The following is a 21,520-nucleotide window of genomic DNA, read 5'->3' on the forward strand; positions in this document are numbered from 1 at the left end:
TAAATATGAAGCAAGCTTTTGATGACTACAATGATCTCACATGGTGGGAACCACCACAGCTCTTATACAGCATTTTGAGTAGCAGTTGATGAAATTGCAAACATTTTGATGTTCCAACTAGGTAAGCACCTATAAATGTTACAAAGTAGATCCATTAAGACTCCACAACCCCTTCCCTTAAATTGCAACCCTCACTGGCCTCATCAGAGTTAGGTGAAAGAGCAGTAGATGGCCCTGTCCTGCACGGGGCAATGTTAAGGAGAAGGACTCACATTTTTTGTATGAAAAAAATTTCTGACTCTAGGAAATTTACTTTCATCAACAGGATTCTCCAGAGGAAGACAATGATTTCCCTTCTAATGCCTCATCCTTTGCCCTGCAGCCTTGGTAAGTTCTCAGCCTCCTGTAGCCATGAACAGAAGGCTTCCTGCTTGATTGGATCAGTAGATGCATCAAAAATCCAATTGCTGTTGTGGACATACATGAAGGGAATACAGATTTTTATCATTGCCCACTACATTATTTTGCCTCTCAAAGCAAAAATTCCTCCTACAGTATAGAACAGGTATGGATTTGGGGGCCTAATGTTTAGCATTATCTAGTGAGCCATCTTCTACTATTTATAAATATCACTCCTTTCATGATCACATTAGATTGAAGAAGTTGGGATTTTTTTTTTCTTTTTTCTTTCAGCAGTGTAACAGCTGTGGAAATGGAGGATGGAACAAATAAGGCCATCAGAAAAAAACTGATGTTGCAACTAGTCATTCACTGAAGTTCTAGTGAACCAGAAATAGATTGGGAGATGGCATGTCTGCCATCTGAGGAACAGAGTGGATATATCACACAGTGTGGAATCCGTCACTTCCCCCCTGGTGCAGCACAGTCATAGCAAGGAAGAATAGCAGTAACAGGCCCTTGTGTTGGACGCACATGTGAAGGCTTTGGGGTTGACAAGGGTTCTTCCCAAAGGGACTAAAGAAGTATGACTGATCTCTACAACCTCTATTATCAGATAATTCTTAAGTGTAATAAAGTAGTGACCTAGTTAAACCACATTCCTGTTCCTGGTGTCTCTTTTTCCCTCCCTGCCCGCCCGCCCCCCCCCCCCCCCCCCCCATGGTGTCTGAGATAACAGGGAGATTATTTTGGCATCAATTTAATCTAGTTAAATAGGCCTACTGAAGATCTTTATCACTATAAATAATGAAGGTATTTGAAGTATTTGGTTACAATTTTAACTGAAGTTTTCCAAAACAATGCCTCTCTAGCAATGCTCTTCTGCTGTTCCTTCCCTCTGTCTGAAGAAAGCTATGAATGTTTTGAACACTTCTTTTCAGCAATAACTTAAAGGTACAAAAACAAACAAACAAAAACAATGGAAAAAAAAAAAAAAAAAAAAAAAAAACAAACCAAACAGTTTGCCCAAGACTGATGAATATTTAAAAACTACACATGACAGGTGTCATGGAACATGGCAAAGTGGTATATTCAATTATTCTTCAGTAATGAAAGATAAAGGTGAAAAAAGAAGATAATTAAAAGAGAAAATAACTGACTTCTCTTTTCCAAAACAATTCAAAACAAAAATCCCTAAAATTATATGGAACATAACATCATCTGCTCCAATGCAGCAGAGTGGGATGAAGTACTGAAAATCATAAAGCATGTCTGCCTGTTTAGTATATAAAATTTGGGTGAAATGTCTCCTGGCCAGCTGACTGACTTGAGACATGAGTGCATCATGGCTGGAACACAGGTACTTGGCTGGAATGTCTGTAATGAAGCCAGCATCACAAGTGGATGATAAGTTCATGCTCAGGGGCTGTTTCCTATTTTTATTGACCTGTGGGAAAAAGCTACAATGATTAGATGCATGATGCCAGAGCTACTGGGAATTTAGCATAGCAGCAAAGGCTTTACTCAACTTGCTGTTGCTGAGCACACAGAGTCGAAGCTGAGAATTTGGCTTCAGAGTTCTACAATATGCAATGTGTGCTTCAGAATAAAAATTCATAACACTGACTGTGCAGTATCTCCTAAACATTATTAAGATAGCATGCTCTTTTGTAAAGCGGCACACCGCCTGACAGCAGAGTGGTTACTTTGGCAGGCTGAGGAAACCAGAATGATTTTGCAGATGGTATTTTCCTCCTCAAGCAACAATCACAGAATTCAGAAATGTCACACAAAGGAAAACATCAGATACAACACCTTCAGACATGGTCTGAAAACATCTTTCTCATCTTTGTCACCTATTCTGAAAGAGGAAAGGTGTTTAACAACATACATGACACACAGCACAGGTCTTCAGTACCTAGATTATCTGAAGATCTTTTGTCCTCTCGTCTACAGTACTACTTCTGGCTATGACTATTACCTTTTAAAAGTCAGGGGGAGTAGCCACCGCACAGTATGCAGAGTTTCAAACATTTTAATTAGACAGAGACCTATGTACTGTGGTACATGTGTACTATGTCAAGTATGGTTATTTTCCTCATTAATAAAGCAGAACATAAATCAAATTTACTTGTGATAAAATCTATATCTAGACTTTGTAATAACATGGGGTTTCTATTAAAAACCTCAAATGACTTACAGTGTTGAAGACAGGGTGATTTTTACTCATTTGAGAATTTATTTTAAGGATAATCACAATTTCCAGATAGCCTCTCAGAAAGTCTGAAACCTTCTGAAAACACAAATATATTACAATAGATAGGCAAATAACGGAACAGAATAAGGTTAGAAAGAGTCAACAGAATGGATAGTCCTGCTTTATGGCAAAGAGCATCTGCTCTCCTCTGTCTCACATAATGAAGAAGGCTGGAAGCTGTATGAGGAAGGAAAACAGAAAGTGTATTGGCTGCATATAGCTGCATATAGTCAAGCAAACATGCAGCTAAATACTTAGCCATAGAGAAGCAATAAACGTTTACACTGAACACCTCCTACCTTTTGTAACCACTGTCACATGTCAGACCTGGCTAGAAGACTTTCAATACGAGGTTAGAATAAAATAGTGCAAAAGAAAACAATGTCCATTTTCTGATGCCATGAAAGTATGAAAATGAATGTTTCCCCACCTGCTGTTTTAACTGATGTACTAATCTGTCCTTCTCTCGTTTAAGAGCCATTACTTCCTCTTGAGTCTTCTTTTTCTTTGAAGCAGACAGTTCAAGCAAGGCAATGTTTGCATCTTTTTCACTAATTGCAGCAAGCAAAGCTTCCTGTCTGATAAAATAAAGTAAAATAAAAATTGTTATATCTCATCAAAACAGAACATATACTGCTATATCATACTACACAAGATGCTTCTTTTAACCACTAGCACAATCAACTACCTTCTGAATACTCTTTAAATAGCATTGTCAAGTCTAATCAAATAACAAAATAAACTGATTAGCCAAAAGGTTCTCTTTATAGATTTTTCATTATTTAACAATTTCATAAAACATTTATCTCAGTATGGTTTAGTACAATATGATATCTAACAATATTTTTGTTAAATGTCTTGCTTTTAAAAATATTTGGTACTTATTTTTTCAAATTCACTTTCCTGAATTCTAGAATATCTTACATAAATCTGTTGTGAATTATTCAAATCACACCGATTGAATAACAAAGCCCAAAGTGATGCAGATAAAATGTATTTTTGTATTATCCTGTTAATTTTGTACCCTAGTAACCTCAGTAAAGAAATCTCTGGAAATCTACCTCACATTTACTTAAATGTTTTCCTATGGATTTATTATTAGTCACTGTGGCATCACAAAACTAGAATTCTAGAAGCAAAATATACCATTGAGAAAACAAGTTCCTTGATCTAATTGTCTATGAGGAACCTTTTCCTTTGGAATCCTGATGCCTTAATCTCCAGAAAGCAAACAGAAATTTACAGCGTTCAGAAACATATAAAATTACATAGAAGCTAGGGGGGGGCACACTGTAAATAGTTTGTGAGGACATATTACAGTGGTAATTTTTACAACATGCAGTTGGAAGCACAGAACATGCAGTATATTATTATTTCTTGTACTCTAAAATGCCCGTGTTGGCAAGGCCATAATCTGTCCCTTATTTTCCTAAATAAAAGAAATATATTCATCTTCAATGTGTTCAATGACAGACTATGACTTATCAGCCAAGAAAAAGCATATAATACTTAATAGGTTTTAGAACAGAATATGTTATGGCCGATGCCTTTTTCCAGAACTATATAAGATCAATCATTAAAAAATAAACATGGATAAATGAGTCATATATTAATCTTAGGCTCCAACTACTAATAAATGTAAGAATATGGCTCATGAACTTCATACAGTCAAGGTGAGCTAGAAGTTTGGAATTCTCATAGTCCTTTGCCTGCCAGCAAAAATGTCAAGAAAGCTATTTCACTTTTATTTCAAAGTTTCTAATGTATTAATGTAAATATTTATGGGACAATATTTCTGATGGAGTCAAAGAAAAACAACCCATTTATTTTACTCTCAAAGTTATGAGACATGGATCAATTTTAGATAAACAGTTGCATTTTATTCATACACTTAAATAGCCTCATTTATTATTCTGTCTTCTTCATTCTAATCACAGTTAAATGATGTTTAAAAGAGGATGCCATAAGTCTCCGAAAGTCTTAATTTAAATGAAAGCTATTAAATATTTTAAATAACAGGTATTAAAGAAAAAGAATATATCAGAGGGTCACATACCCATAATGCTAATTTGAAATGAGATATAGGTATGTTTTTTTCTATAAAGCTCATAATAAGGCACAAACCTTGCTGCATAGTAATTTGTAAAAGAGCTTCAGTGTTTTCATGTGTTGTGCCATGTGTCAATATCATTGTGTCAATATCAATTCCACAACATTTTAATTGAAATCTTAAATTTTTGATGCACTGAACTAGAAGAAAGCTGATTTGTTACTGTTTTCAACAATCCCTCTTACCTTGCAGAAAGCAGAAAATTTATGCACCATATAAAATCTAAATATGCCTTCTTTTGAGCATCTGGCTCAAACAGAAAGAAAAATATAACACAATTTCAGTTTTTTCTCCCCAGTACCTTTTACATACAAGTCTGTACTTTTTTTTTTTTGTTTTGTTTTAGAAATGTGTCCTAATCCTAGAACGTGAAGGTTTTCTTCAGGGGTGATAACATAAGCTTTCTGACAGAAAGTGTCAGCAACAGGTTTTCTGTGACTTTAAACCCAAAGAAACAGTATATAGCATTAATACCTTTTTCTAAATGAAATGAGATTAGATTAGTTCCTCTACAGTTATCTGATAGCAGACTGCATTAAAATTAGACAGAAAGGTTAGTCAGAAGTTTTGACAGTGTTCCAGTGGTTTGCATCAATGAATATTTTCTAATATTTAACTTGCATCAAGAAACAATTTTTTTGCTATTTTGAACATTATTAAAAAACAAGTTTCACAATGTTCCTCTGGTTTTCAGGATATGTAGGAAAAAGATTTGCCCTGTCTGTAATTAGCACCAGTGGTATTAAATCTTTAATTCATGTCAATTGTTGCTGTAAAGTGGGTACCTCTGGTAAACAGCAAAACATAAAACTATTTATACCACAATTATCAGTCTAACTATATACTTATTTAATACCTGAAAGTAAACATTGACATAACCATCACAAACCCAACATACTCAGAATGAAAATAGGTAAAGAAATATAAATCTAAGAAATTCCAAGGGTTTTAGATATATTTAGATTAATTTCTAAGTTATGTAAATTAACTCAATTCCAGCCAGACCAATTACAATGTCTGCTCATTTAATAGAAAATGTAATGGTAAATACTTTCCTTCTACTAGGTTTCTAATGATATATAATATCATTTAGTTATGCATAACATCTATTACAGCTGTAAAAAGCCACAAACAGAATAAAAGTTTTAAACTGACTTGAAAACTATATGAAGCTATACTGAAATTTTACTTCTCCTCCAAAGTTTAGATTATTTTACTGCCTCAAAATTGGCAGTGATAATACAAACCTGACTAGCAATGAAGAAGAATCAGAACTACTGAATTATTTGGTATCATGTCAACATCTGATAATGGGATTCACACACATCCATCTTCTTTGTATTGCCAGTCAAAATGATCACACATTCTTGTGGTCATAACTGTTCAACTGTGCAACACTCTCTAGCCCCACTTTAAAACCTTACACAGGAGAGGAGAGACAGTCAACATGCCCTGAAAAATCTGCACTCTGGATTCTGAAGCCCCAAAACCACAAGATTTTGCAGCTCATGGCATGCTTTTTCTCAGTTGATGGTGTTGAGGAATTATGAAAGCCAATCAGAAGTTATAAGAATGTTTTTGCAAGGAAAAGTTAACAAAATCTGTTTTCTCTATTGTCTTGTGGCTCACAGGATAATTCCATTCATTACACCACTTTTCCTATCTTGGGAAAATACATAACTAAGCACTTCCAGGAAATAATGATTAATAGTAATGTGAAATAGCTGCTGTCGTATGACTCCATAACTGCTCCACTGAGATGCTCTACGATTTGAATCAAACCCACAGCACATACACAAGTTTGAACTGCCCCCTCCCCCCCCCCCAAATTATTGTCAATATGTTTTTTCATTCTTATATTTATAGTAAATGTAAGTGGAGTTGGGATGCCTTAAACCTATGAATGTTGAGATGACTGAACAAGAATGCAAGGAGATTTCTACTGAAGTCCTTCAACAGCAATTTGGAATGATGAATATATCTACAGAGATGGACAGCTGAATGCAAACTCACACTGCCAGTAGTCTTGAAGCTACCCAAATATGAGTCAGCTTCAATTCAGAAGCTGTAAAGCCTCATTTATCTAAGAGACAATGTGGTTTAGGTTGGGCATAGGGCCACACAACATCCTGATGGCTTCCAGACTGGAACTGGCTCAAATACAGCCTGCTCAGTGTCTGGGCAGAGCAAGCTTGCAACTGTCTGCAAGTGTCTGCACTGACATACTCCTGAAGTATGTTGGCATATTATCTGTGTCTATTATCATGGATAATTTGAACAGTAATAACCTCAAATATATAATCTAGTGGCATTTAACCAGTCATATGGGTTAACAAGAGTTCAGCAGAGCAAGACTGTGCATTCTACCAAATGATACATGTTGGTTGCTTACATCCTTATTAATTAACTACTTCAAAACAGAGGGAAGACAGAGAGACCCAACAGTTTTTATTATTAATTCATAGAGTAAAAAATAAAGATCCAGATCATGACAGAGCATCTAAAGAAAGCAAAGAGGCCTCCTTTACTTCTGCATGGCCTAGCACATTACCAGAGTTACAGTTCCTCCGTTAAGTCCCTGGAAGATAAAGGTTGTAAAATTCTTCACCCATTCTGGTGAGGCACCGAAAGTGAAGAGATCGAAACATTTATGAAGTAGCCTGTGGGAATAGACCCAGAGCTCTATATTATCATATCTCATTTATTACATATCACACACTGGTTTACCTATGTCTGTGAAAGTTGCTGTGCTACCCTGTCAACATACTTCAAGTTCGTACGAAAGAACCAAATTTGGTTAACAGAAGCAATTTATTTTAGCTACCCAGTGACCCCGCTAAAAAATTAGTATCACCATTTTTTCAGGAAACATTTGAAAGGAGGTGATCTGACCACTAGGAACAACGCTGAGATGCTAGCAAAACAGCTGACAATAATGACTTTCTCACAAACATGAACTTAATTCAAAAATGTAAACAGGTGGCAAGGTCTTCATCTAAACCTGTCTGGTGAGCAACACACTTTTGCTTTGCTGCTAGAAACTGAAAGTCATCATGCATTTCTGTGCAAGAATTTTTGAAAATCAAGACCTGAACTGGCAACAAGAACAAAATACAGTCTGATATACTCTCCAGCTAATATGTTTAAGACTGTAAGAATAATTTATAATTCCTAATTATCTACTGTGTCAGGAAAAAAAATTACTATCCAAATACAGTTCTACAGAGATGTTATCACTATTTGCAGCCAAAATGTCTCCTTATTGTTTAATAAATGATAGTAATAAATTTTAAAATAATTTATTAGAGCACTGAATTAAATTACATTCTTTAACAGTAATATTTATAAAGAGTAATCCTTTATGTTATTAGTAGTTTTTCCTCTCTTTTTTTGGCAAACTAATCTGTTATAGAAATAACAGGGTAGTATTTTTAACACCAAGAAAAATCACTCTAACTGTACACAGTAAAATTAGGTAAACTCTCAGATTAATAAAATACATGTAAAATCTAACATAATTTGCTCCACATTGGTAATTATTGTGCATATTTTCCTTTGACATACATAAAATAATTCCTAGGATTCCCAACCTATATATTTTCCAACCTAACATAGTTGCTCATTACAAGGAGGAGAGAGAGAACTTTTCCCTGGAAAAGCAAAATTCATGAAAATAAACTTCTCCCTGAGCAAAGCCTGAATGCATTCTTCTCCACAGCAACCTACTACCTCAAGCTAGTCTCATTAATACAAAGACAGTGAATATAACAGTCTCTTGATAAGCATAATTGCAGCTGTGAGATCAGGGCTTAAGGTACTAATGATTCCAGTGAGAAGTACCAAGAAATTCACACAAATATCTTAGTATACTTAACATCACTTCATACTAAAATACAGAGAAAAACACAAAAGGAACAGTCCCTTCCTAACAGTCAGGAATTCATTTTATTTACGCAAGTGGTATTCCACCCAAAACTATTCAGGATTCCACTCCGTTTAATGTTTTCATTAACTACATGGATGATGGACTAGAAAGTCTACTTATTACATTTCAATTAGAGTTGAGACTGTGAGGATCTTCAAGTGCCACGAAGACAGGAATAAAAATGTCTTGACAAACCAAAGATGCCATCTAGAAAAATAAAGGCGAACTCCATATTAAAGATGTGTTGTGAATAAGGCAAACATGATACTGTGAAGTATAAACAGAATTAGATTGCAAGAAAGAAGTGATTCTTTTGATCTGTGTGACTTCAGGAAGATCATAACTGAAATACTGAATCCAGTTTGAGTATGATTCTCCATGAAAAATGTGGAGAGCAACAAAAGCAGTCAGAGATATGACTGACAAGAAAACATTACAAAAACTACAATAAATAGTCTACGAGTGACAACATGATAATAAAAAGATAAAATGCTATGTCAAATTGAAATATAATACTTTTATCCATATCCATGGCACATGGAATGAGAAATAATATGCATAAATTGCAGGAGAGAAAGTTGCAGTTTTTTCCTTCTAATATCTAACCAATGTTTAATGATAATGGCAGGTAAATATGAATAGCAATTGAGCACTGAAAGAAATTGCTGGGGAAAGATGGTCACTGCCAGTGGAAGTTTTTTTGAACAATTTAGGCAAACATCTATTAGAAATGACCTGAGTATAGTTGATCTTGCCCTAAGACATGACCTAACCAGAAACCCAATTATTCAATGATTCGATGATTTAGAGCTGATTTACTGTGTCTCATTTAGGACAGTAGTTCTTGGAGTTACTCTCATGTTTTATCTGTTTCTACATCATATGCTTGCTAGCCTTCCTATGACTGGGAGAAAAGACCCTTTACATTTAAGTTTTATGCATAGTTTCATGTATAGTAAATTAACGTTAAGTTACATATATAGTAAGAAATAACAATACCATTTTCTGTGAGAGTTTCCATGACAGCAATTACAGATAAGAATGACTTTATACTGCATTGGTCATTCCTCAGTGATAGTGAAATACAGAGATACCTTTACTTGGAGGAGTTATCAACTATTAATCTGATAATGGACATGGCTTTTAGACAAACAAATAGTATAAAATCATATAAATCTTTTAGTAAAGTTACTGGAAATAGTGTTAAAGAACAATTTGAATTAAAGAAAAATACCATACATAGGATTAGAGAAAGAAGATTATACCAAAGCAACTTAATTATAAATGTAACCTAACACCTGAAAGACACAGTCTTATAGATCTCTAGCAATACATACATAAGAGTATGCATTTGTGAAAGCATCTGTCTTGGAGTGAAAAAAATTACTCAATATGAAAAGGAAGCCTTAGCATACTAGAAAGGAAGATAAGATAACGCAAGAAGAAATAAATCCATGAAAGACTCTGTTGAATGCCAAACTGAAAAAGTATATTGTATACAGTATTTCATCAAACTGCAGCCTAAACAAATGTCAAATGGAATAATTTCTTTAACAAATACGGGCAAAAACTGAGAAAAAAAGGCTTGTTCACTAGCATATATTTAGTCAAGATTAACTATGGATAAAAAAATGTACTAAGAACAGATTTAATAACCCTAAACTGTCATTCAGCTTGTAGGAGGTATTCAAGATACAGATAATAAAACGCAAAAAATGGTTATAACCACCCACAAAAAAATCTCAGTAGTATAAAACACTGAAGGATGACCACTAAGATAAATGCTTTCTTTTGAGAGCTGCCTTGCAGTTAACCTTCTTAAAGAGTCTCCCAGAAACCTCTAATCATAATATATTGCATCGCCACTTATCACAGTCAATTTAGAAGTGAACTCTGTAAACACTCCTGCTTTACTCCCCACCTCTGTTAGTCTAAGAAAAATTTTCTGAGCTTTAATAAAAGAACTCATGACAACTTTTGGGGAGGTGGGGTTAGTTCTTAGAAACAGTCCAACTGTAATCTAAAAGAATTCCAAGATTAAGATTTATAGAAACAAGATCTTCTACCAAGAACTTTTACTGCCTTTACCACTTAAGCTATTCTCCACAAAATACAGAAATGCAACTTAAAAAGTCACCATTAAACTTAAATCAAGTCAAAAATGTTTGAACTAATGATATATAGTACTCAGCCAGCTTCTTACATGCTAATCGTACTGAAGGAGAAAAAAAAACAGCTCAATCAACTTTTTTCCTTTAATTATTGTTTTCTTTCCCTCATGACCCCCAGTATTCAACTTTAAGTTCAGTAGGAGGTGACCAGAGATAGACAGTGATGAGAGATCCTGTTCGAAACAGCTTCTCTCTGTCACTCCTAAAGCAAATAAATGGTTTGTTAAAACATGCTGTTAAGCCATTATGGATGTGCATGCATCTTAGAAAATAAACTTCAGAAAATTATTGGTATTTTAAAGCTTTCTATTTAAAAAAAAAAAAGACATAGTGATCACAAGCATGAAATTTAAAATCTCTATATTCAACAACAGAGTTGTAAGTCTAAGGCAGCTGTGTGAGACAGACATGTAAATTCAGTCATCATTGATATTAGACAATTATCCTAAAATTGTATGTCTGAGGACAGAAAATTTGTCTCTCCAATTACATGACCAGATACGCTTTACAAAATCATATTTATAGCTTACTTCTTTTAAATGAACAATTGTTTTGCACTGTTTTCAAAGAACAATCCCTTTTGAATTATCTTCAGAAGAAAAACCAACATGAAATATCACTTCATGTTGGCCTGGTGCCCTTCCAGTGAGCACAGAGAACTACTGATGCTCCACAGCCCAAACACACCAAGAAGCAGAGAGAACTGCTCCATTAACTGTAAGACAGAAAGACGGGGAGCCCTGCTCTTCCACACCCTGGTCCACCAGTCCAACTCACCAAGCACTTTTCTTCACATTATCTGAGTAACAAACCTTGAATTTACCATCTGATCAAGCCTTCTGCTGGAAGCAGGCGTGAGGCGGATATATCAAAGCTCACACTGTGTGATATAGACAACAAATAGCCTCAATATTACACCTTTATTAGATGTACATTTTCATTAGGCTAGAATCAATGAGAAACAGGAAGAAACAGGTGTCCTTAATGTGAAATTTTGCTCTAAAAGGAAAGAAGGAAAAGAAAGGTCCTGATTCTGAATAATGACAGAGGCATTTCTTAAAAAAAAACAGCTTTCTTATCCATTTGTCCTTTTCCTCCAGTTTAATTCCCCAGAGCCACAGTTTAGTGCTTCTTCCCTGTTTCATTATTCCCATAACACACCTCTTCTTACATCCTCCAGAACAGTAACTGTATTATCTTTAGATTGGCAATTTTAAATTACTCCTTTTTTTCCTCCTTAACAACAATTTTGAATGTGCATATAAGTCTTTTGTTAAGTAAACAAAAAACATTCAGTATAAAGCTACAAGTTCAGAGAGAGATTTTAAAAGGCAAAGAAGGAACTTCATGCCCATATTTTGGGGCTAATTTTCTAGTAGGCATTCAACTGCCCTTTGAATTTTCCAAATGTCCTGTAACATTCCACTGCTGATGTCTCAATGACTTATGTTTTATAAATGGCAGATAAGTAAAGCAGACATCCTCAGAAAAGACATATTCATCCATGAAGGCAATTACATCAGTTTCATGGATCATGCCTCAATAACCACTGCGTTATCATTTCATTCAAATGGACAGCATTGCTCACACATGAGTAGATATAACAAGCTTCAGATCGCATGAGAAATGCAGAGAAAAAAAGAATGCACAGTGCTGTAAAACATAGCTGAAGAAGTTAGAAGATGACAATTCTTTCTGGGTTTTGCAGCTTTTTTTTTTTTTTTACTAGAAGTGACTCCTGTTGTTCATTTGGCTTTGTATGATTCTCCATAGGAATGCAAGCAACGCTTGGTTAAAATACCTCTGCCTGTTTTATGCCATACCACAAAGCATTGCAGAAACAGGGACTGCTGAGAACAAGAACAATGGCATCTGAACGTATGGGATTGTGTTACAGCAGATCATAGCACTGCACAGGGTCCACCTAAGTTAAACAGGAAAACAAAACTATAGGTAATCTGTCATTGTCAGCCTCCTTATCCTTCAACACCACTTTTTGTGTTTATAGAAGACAAAGATAAAAGTACTTTTCAGGATGAATGATTTGATCTCTAGAATATAGTTCTTGGTAACATTTTTGAACTGCCAAATAAATGTTTAAGCTTGGAAAAAAGTTACTATTAAGAGTTACTATTGCTTTAATGAATTTACAGAGAATTCAAAATATTTGAGTCAAAGACGTATAAAACTGAGATGCAGAAACAGAATAGTAAAAAGACATAAACTTTGGTTAATTGTATTCTGTTCTTAATTCTGAATTGACAACATATTCCAAATGGCCATTTGTTACGAAGTAGATGGTTATGCTAAAGAATGAGTGGGGCTTTCTTACAACTTTTAATAAATGCTGATCAGCAAAATTAACCTTATGGCAAACATATAACAAATTAAAAGACACTAAAATCTATTTCCTTCCTTTCTATTGGAAATTTAAGAAAAAGATCGTTTTGATTTTGAAAGAAGTAACTTAAGGTCCTCCCTCTAATTTCCATAAAGTTACAACAGCTGCTCTTTGAATAACATAGATAATAAAACTCAAAAAATCCAATGTAGATCACATTGAACTTTAAACTGTATCACACAGGGAATAATTAGCTCCATTTTGAAACAACATACAGAAATCAATATGAAAATGTATTAGAATTTATATCTTGATCTTTACAGGATATTAGAAGGCAATTTCAAGAAAGAAAATTGCCTGAATATATATGATTAACAAAATGCACTGACTTGGCAGTGTATAATTTGTATTTGATAACTAATCTGAGGGCATAGTTTAAATGCCCACTTACTAAATAGGGTGTCAGACAGAGATTATGTAAACCAGTGTCATATAATTTCCACTAGCTGCAAATATATGTCAGAGTACAATTCTATATGTTAGCCTTAAGAAAATCCTTAGAATTTTGCACACACACACACACACTCCAAATATGCTAACAGTTTTAACATTTTAATTATTCTAATCAAGATCTGTGAAATCAGTATCATAACTACCATTATTAACATGCCGACATACATTACTCATTAATACACTATGAGTATGTGTTAAAAGTTTTATATAGCTTAACTTGATAGATACTCTTCTTATTTTTTAAAACGAAAATGTTTTTGTTAAATTTGCCTAGTTGATAAGGCAAGGTACAGAATAAACTTAAACATACTGCTCCAGACATATTGTTTCTGATTTCATTATATTGGGAACCACTGGATATGTATTTATGATCAAGCCACAGAAAACCAGCTATTAACACCACTAAATACCGGTGTTAACATTAAAAAAAAAAAAAAAAAAAAAAAAAAGTAGTTACGTATCTGAGTAAAGAAGATAAAGATATTTATTCTCAAATGAACAGGCCACCATTCCTTTAGGTATAGTATGTCTAAAAACCCAAGTGGCCTTAAAGGCATTTTGCCAGCTAACGCTTATTCAAATACTACCTCCATCACTTTACCTCAGTGAAAAAACCCATTCATTTTTAATAAAATACTGCACGCCCCAAACACAGCATATGAAAATAATATCTATAAAATAGAAAAGTATCAGTAAAGACATGAAAGCCTAGAGCAGGCACAAGATATTTTGTAAGGAAGGAGAGAGGAAATTAGACAACAGCACAAAAATATTTCTCTAATTAGTATCTTAAAAGATTGGGAATGAAAGAGATAGGATACCACATGATGTTATTTAATTATATGACTTCCCTGCTAATGGAGCTATTCACAAGCATCGCCAGGAGCATGAAGACCATCATATGATTCAACTTTGCATAAAGAATTTTGCTCATTGATCTTCTTTGGTGGGTTAACTGTTTCAAAATTTGTTTCAGACTAAGGAAGTGATTTTAAAAAGGCATATGTACAGTCTTAGAGCTCTAGGATAATACACATTGACTCACAGTGAAGACAATTCGTACTGACTTTCTCAAAGCAGACAAGAGAGCCATAAGGTATAACAATGAAAGTATGAAAGAGAAGGTATAGTGCTCATCAAGGCAGATGTCTGAATGGCAATAAGGGGTCAACACAATAGAAATAACAGTAGTTTGATATTTTAAGAAAGTTCCACAACAAATTGCAGCATGTTTAGTCTTGATAAACAAATTCTTTCATATCATACTGGACTAACAAATGAAATTCTCTATTGATCTGAAAAATATTTCTGAGTCTTTAGGAAAACTTCTAAAACTGAAGGACTTTTCCTGAGGGCAAAGAAAGAGTCTGCTTTTGAGCTAAGATTGAGTTAGTTCAAATTTTACTACAAAAATGGATAATAGAATGACTTAATCCATAGAACTACACTGATTACTGAAAACTTGTTTGATGATATTTTTTAAATTATTAAAATTAGTGAACTAGAAATAAAAAACCTGTATGTCACTTACTATTAATTGCATAGGTCAACCAAACTGCTTCTCCTTCCTTGGCAATATTTTAAATATCAGCTCTTTCCATAGTTAGATCACTCCCTTCTGTAGATATCAGCTAGGTGTATGTCAGAAGGTATCTGCTGTAGTTGGGTATTCTCACATGCATGTTAAAAATAACTGACTGAAGTGAATCTTCTTGAGGGAAAGGAACATTAAGACCTTTTCTGAAGAAGCTACAGAGCCTGCAGTGTGGGACACAAAGATGTCACAGCAGGGAGCTGGGGGCCAGCAGCTTGCACAGACATCTTAGATTACAACAGGGGTGGCAGGGGACAGACAGTACATCTGAGGAACCGGTAGGAACTGGGTAGAGTCTGCTGCCATTCAAAAGTCAGTGAGTTAACTGGAAAAGGTGCATGTCTGCAGGGAAGGAGTTATATATAGATCTTTCAATTTCTGATGAGACATTCCTAGCCTTTGCTCATCTTTGAGGAATGATTAGGGGTGGAAAAAAAAAAAAAAAAAACTGATCCATGTCAAAACTAGGACCAAGCTGTGGCCCTGTCACAAGACATTAGACTTTCGGACACTTATGCATGTAGTCATTTAGTCATGCCTCCATCAACCATAGGATCTGAGATCCATCCAGATGGCACACAGCTGAGTTTACTCATTAGTGAGACACATATATGTTGGCAAAGAATACACTGCTGTAATCTTCAAAGTAACAGTGGAGTAACAGGACTGTATATAGTGGTCTTGTATATATTTTCAAATCTTTTCTTCCTAATGAAGAATGCAGCACTTTTCTCCTCACTCTTTCTGCTTTTATCTTGTGGAAAACCACATGATTTAGTAACGTTTTCCTCCCACCTCATTGTATCTGCAAGGCTGGCAAGGCCTGAGAGTTCTGCTCCTCACTGAATTTCATTAATTCGGAGGATACAAATTACTTTTCTGTTAGAAACAAAATACGTTGAGTCCAGTGTGCAGTCTTTTTTTAAGGTAAGGCTTTAGAAAACATAAAGAAGTAATCTGAAAAGCCATCAATAATAAAAAATTAAAATACTTTTAAAAATACAACTTCAAAATATTATCTAGGTGTTATTTTGCTAACTTTTGATGGTTTTATGTTAGAAAAATATAAAGAACTGTTGCAGAACAATGGGTAAAGTGATGTTTATGGTCTTATTAAAATTCAAGAACTCTTTAAGAAGTCAGCCAAAACTACAGAAGGCTTAGTATTTGGCAGCCAAGCTACTTAAATTTGTATTAGACATTACAAGAGCAACACAAAATAAGAGGATAAAGAATTCAATTAAAGAAACACAATCAGAAGGGATTGAAAAAATCAAAATCAAACGGGATTATTATTGAAAACCCTGATGCTTAGATCAGGAGGGATGATGCTTTTTGCCAAAGAGGATGTGAAGATATTTTAGTACACTTGAGTTTTAATACAGGCATAAATTTCATAGTTTAAAAGAATGTTACAGGGGAAAAATAAAGGCACAGGATAGAATAACCATGCAGAATGCAAATAATTTCAAACTTCAATTTTATTTTTCAAATCTGACATTCAACAATGATGACAAACTTCATCCCACCAAATTTAAACTTGAGTTTAAAAACCAAAAACAAACAAACAAAAGCCAGTGAAGGTTTCAACACTGAAAACTGGAAAGTTCTCAGACAGTTCAGATAGTAAATTCATACAATTATGTTTCTCCAGGGGTAGTCTTACAAGATGTATGTTTGCAAGAACATTTAAATTAATAAAGATTGCTAAATTTCTACAGGGGCTATGGTACAGTCAAAAACTATAAATTACTTCCAAAATCTAAGGCACAGACCTTAAGTGTAACAAAAATCAGTAGTGTTTTTGAAAAATAATAACCAGCCAGTTCAAACAAAAAAAAGTTTGCTTAGAATCAAACAGATGACACTTTCTGGGGCCTCTTCACATACATGGTTGGTTTGATGATTTTTTTTTTTTAAACGATGTACAAAATTGTACACTTACTATAACTTTGGATGAGCTCTAGAATCCAAGACAAGAGAAAAATAAGATGTTTCTAAGCATGATTTTGAACATTACCTGGATCAACAGGACATCTGGAAAGAATCGTGACAGAAAGAGGCTAAGAAGTAGTTGCTATGGAAAATGCTCTCTTAAATTGCTATCCGGGTGGCCTTGTGACTCATACATATAATACAATCCATCTTAAGATGAGCTGCCACTAGAAGGAGGAATGCTAATAGAAGTGCCATTGCTACGAGAAAGGAAACAACAGCTGTTAATTTCTGCAATGAGCAGAGATTTAGAATAGCACCTCAGAAGCTCAAAGAAGCCAGAACTAACCAAATCAAAGTCTAGATACAAAAGTGGGTCTAAGATTTTTTTCCTGTTGTGCAAAAGGAAATTAGTCAATTAGTATAACTCAACTCTGTAGGTAGCTATGCTGTTGAATCCACTGTCCAAGACAGAAGAAAATGCACACTCTCAAAATACAACAAAGATTTGCACTATTCCAGAATTTTTTTTAAAGCATATGAGAACCCTGTTTCTAGCTAGAACAATATTTCCCCAAATAAGAAAATAACACAAAAACTTGACAAAACAATGCTGAAAGAGAGGATGAAACATTATCCTTTATGGAATAGAAGATTAAACAAAATTTAAAATTCAGGTCAGTATCAAGTGCTATTAAAGTTTATCTATGTCTGCCTTAATTCTTCCAAAAAGAGAAACATATATAGGCTATTATTGTATTGATTACAAAAAATATTTGATTTAACAATAAAAAACAATGTTTTGGTTAACAAAGAATTGATGTATTTTAAAAGTAGGAAACACTATGTAAAAGTCTAATAAATACAGTATTTTAAAAATTAAAAACTACATTCAAGTATTAAAAACCTGGCAAAGACATAATTGGTCTGGCTGTTCTGCCTATTTTAAAACTATACTATGTGAATACTTCTCATGATTCCATAGTTAAGGTTGACTTAAGCTTATCCTTAAGGCAGAGAGTCATATTATTTAAGTACAAAAGAACAAAGTATATTTCCCCCGAAATTACTTCCATGCTTCTGAACATTAGTGGAAGTTACTTTGTAATGAACAATTACTAACAGCTACAATTGTCTGGGAGGGACAGACTGCATATGAAGTTTATAAAGGTTGACATATTCAGTTCACATTTACAGGAAGCAGACTAGCTTGAAGCAAGAGAGCTGAAGAATAAGGAACTTAACATATTAGTGTTGACTACCTAAGTGAAAAGTAAATCAGTGTAGTGTATGGGAACATAATTTCACATATTTTGACAATACCTACAAAATAAATAATTTCTTATGTTTTCTAAAAAGTCACTGTCTCAGGCACTCATATAATAGAAATACTTGTTCTACTCTGTAATCAATACAGTGTATAAGACACATGTGAATTATAATAAAAGGAGGAACTGCAAATAGATATTTCCTCAGTGTTTTTCAACAGGTAGAATAATTGTGACTGGTTACAATAAATTCCTATGCTGTTCGCCAGTGAATTTTTGTTGGACCTAGAATGCTGAATTAATAGTAATTTTTGAAGTCTTTCCACCTGAACATAACCTACGTCACTAGTTGCCGACAGTTTCGCAGCTGAAAATCTCTTAAGGAGTAATGCCCCATCGAGTGATTCACCTTGACATTCTTCCCATTCACAGCCCTGGGCTGTTGCCACCTGCCTTCTTTCTTAGCAGGCACTGCTGCCACTTCCATTTAACATCAGTACCAACAGCTCTTCCGCAGTGTCCTGCAGTTGTGCCAGCATTGCCACTAAACCGGGAATCTGGCTAGCCTGAAATCTCTGCCCCATGCACCCAGCATCTCCAGTTCCATCTAGATGATACACAGACAACTGGCGGACAAACTGGACAAGCCTAAAACCTACCTGGCAGAGTTTATCTGTGCAGTTTATTCTGTGCAGTGCCTCATCATTAGGTTTATGTCCTTATCTGGTAACTAAATATCAGGTAGTCACAGTACAGTCAACCGAATACATCAGAGCACCATCGATACCAGCTGAAAACAGTTCCCAAAGTTCAATGCTGTACCTCAAAATGACCAATTCTCTGAGTTGAGAGATGGACAGAACCCCAACTGTGCCCCCACTTCCTTTCAGGAAACAGCTTAAATTCCTCAAAGGACCCAAACATATGTTTGTATTGTTGAGAGAGACCTTAGTTTTTCAAGTAACAGAATACAGTCTCAGCAACTATGATTTTTTGCAAATTAGCAAAGAAATTTTTACTGACAATGACTACTGCACCTCACTGGTGATTTGTTAAAGATGTTGATAACATTTTCTGGTAAAAAAGCTGTATTGTCCGTTTTCTAAATAGGGATCTATCACTAATCACCTTAGAATAATTTATTCCAGCAATGACACCTAAACAGCTACAGGAGAGAAGAGAAGCAGAGGTATGTTAGCTACCAAAAGAACAAATAGCATTTACCAACATTTACCATCTCATAGATCTATTTCTAGTTATCTTCTTCAAGGTGAACTACTTAAACTCTAACATACAAATACAAACCCACCAAATTACAATTTCATACTGTATACATTATAATATGACCCTACATGTTCTTAAAAAAGTTGTAACTTCTTTAGCCTAATGATTAAAGAAAAATGAAGTTTTTGAAAAACAGTCAAAGTATCCCACAGATCCCTTTTGCACATGAACTAAAATGGTGAGAACACTACAAAGGACCATGGAACTCTTGGACCAGGCAAATACTGCTTATTCCAATCAGCTAAGATCACTTTTAAGAAACCCTACTCAAGAAAATATTTAAGTTAATCTCATTAATCATAGACTGTGCCATTACCCAGCACAAAGTCACAGCTTCCAGGTATTGCACGATTATAGCCCACAATAATGAAGATAAACATAACCATACCTCCCAGGAGTCAGACAAGGTCAACATCTCTTGATTGAGCAGAATGTCCATAATAATACAGGAAATAAGAGAGCTTGTTGGCAGGCTTAGAGCAACCAGATAACACTCACACATGAGAAACAGAAGTTCTTTGCTCCTTGCTTGATATATCAGTGGCCTATAGGCTTCAGATAACACTTCTGTACCTTCTCTGGCCCTAACCATAGCAATACATGAGCTAATCTAGTAGAGCAGAGCTTGAGGTAAGGCTTAAATTTCATCTTGCTCCTGCCAGGAATCCCCAGAAAAATTATCAGAATGTGTCTTTTGGGTATAATAAAATAGAGATATTGAGAATCCCAGGCCTGGTCTTTTTCTATTCAATACAGACAAACAATATTATAGCTAACTAAACCACAGCAACTCTCTAGTGTAAACAAAATCCAGCTGCTAGATTTGGTCCAGGTCTAATTCCAAAAAGGGACCCCAAGGACTCTAGTCCTCATAAGGTCACCATGTGGTATTAATTGGACTAATGTGCCTTTCCAAGAGCCTTTTTTTGTCAAAGACTCTTGGTTCCTAATGCTACATCTAGACTGCACAGCTGGCGCACATTATTCTTCAGCTCATCCAGATTGGAGGCCTGGTTTTTACAAGGTCACAGGATCAGAGGGCACAGCAGCTCTTTACTATCTTATATTCTAGAGTTTCCTTCCTGTGGAAGTTAAGTATAAAGGTGAGTTGATGGGATTACACACAGACCTCATCCTGCCACAGTTCAGAGGTATTCTTGGTTCTCATACTTTCAGCACTGTCCATCAACAAGACACTCCCTTTGAGAAGTGCAAAGCTCTGTTTTAAGAAAAAAAATATTTTGAGATGTCAAAGGAAAACACCTCATGTGTCCAATTCATCCTGGTTCTGGCTTTGTCCATCCCCTGCAGACTGTCCATAGAAGGTATAGCTCATATGAAACACAACTGGGCAGGCTATGAATCCAACAACAGACACTTTCCTACAAAGATGGCCTCGCTCTGGATGTGGTCAGTTTAAATAAAAAATATAGCCAACCTATCAAGGGCATCTGACTGCATAAAGCCTAGGGATTGTGGAGATTTTTGGCAATGGAACATGATAGCTGTCAGGGTCAGAGCTTAGGTGTGAATCAATGCAGTCCTAAGAAAGTCAAGCAGTTGCTTCACATTAGCATCACCATGGGCTAGAGCCCTTCCCCATTTTCTTTTGCATAGTGAGATGATACGGGCCTAAATTATACACTGGAATTTCACATAAATATACACAGAATTTCTTTATTACATTCATCAGGAAAAAGTGAACTCTATGGTTAAAGGAAGA

At 35.0% G+C, this 21,520-nt stretch overlaps 1 protein-coding gene across 16 annotated transcripts in view; it reads right to left on the reverse strand.

Moving 5' to 3' along the window:
- ERC2 (ELKS/RAB6-interacting/CAST family member 2) overlaps positions 1 to 21,520 on the reverse strand; it is a 559,477-nt gene that overhangs the window by 151,839 nt on the left and 386,118 nt on the right. For all 16 annotated transcript variants that reach the window (XR_004405890.2, XR_004405889.2, XR_004405898.2 and 13 more), the window contains one exon: positions 3,087 to 3,234. Coding sequence is in view for 2 of the 16 variants with exons in the window: in XM_032984316.2 (XP_032840207.1) it covers positions 3,087 to 3,234 (148 nt within the window). In the remaining 14 variants the exon portion in view is untranslated. The remainder of the gene's footprint in view (positions 1 to 3,086; positions 3,235 to 21,520) is intronic.

The sequence above is a fragment of the Tyto alba genome, unplaced genomic scaffold (genome assembly GCF_018691265.1).
Source record: "Tyto alba isolate M040663 unplaced genomic scaffold, T.alba_DEE_v4.0 Super-Scaffold_3, whole genome shotgun sequence".
In the NCBI taxonomy this organism is placed as follows: domain Eukaryota; kingdom Metazoa; phylum Chordata; class Aves; order Strigiformes; family Tytonidae; genus Tyto; species Tyto alba.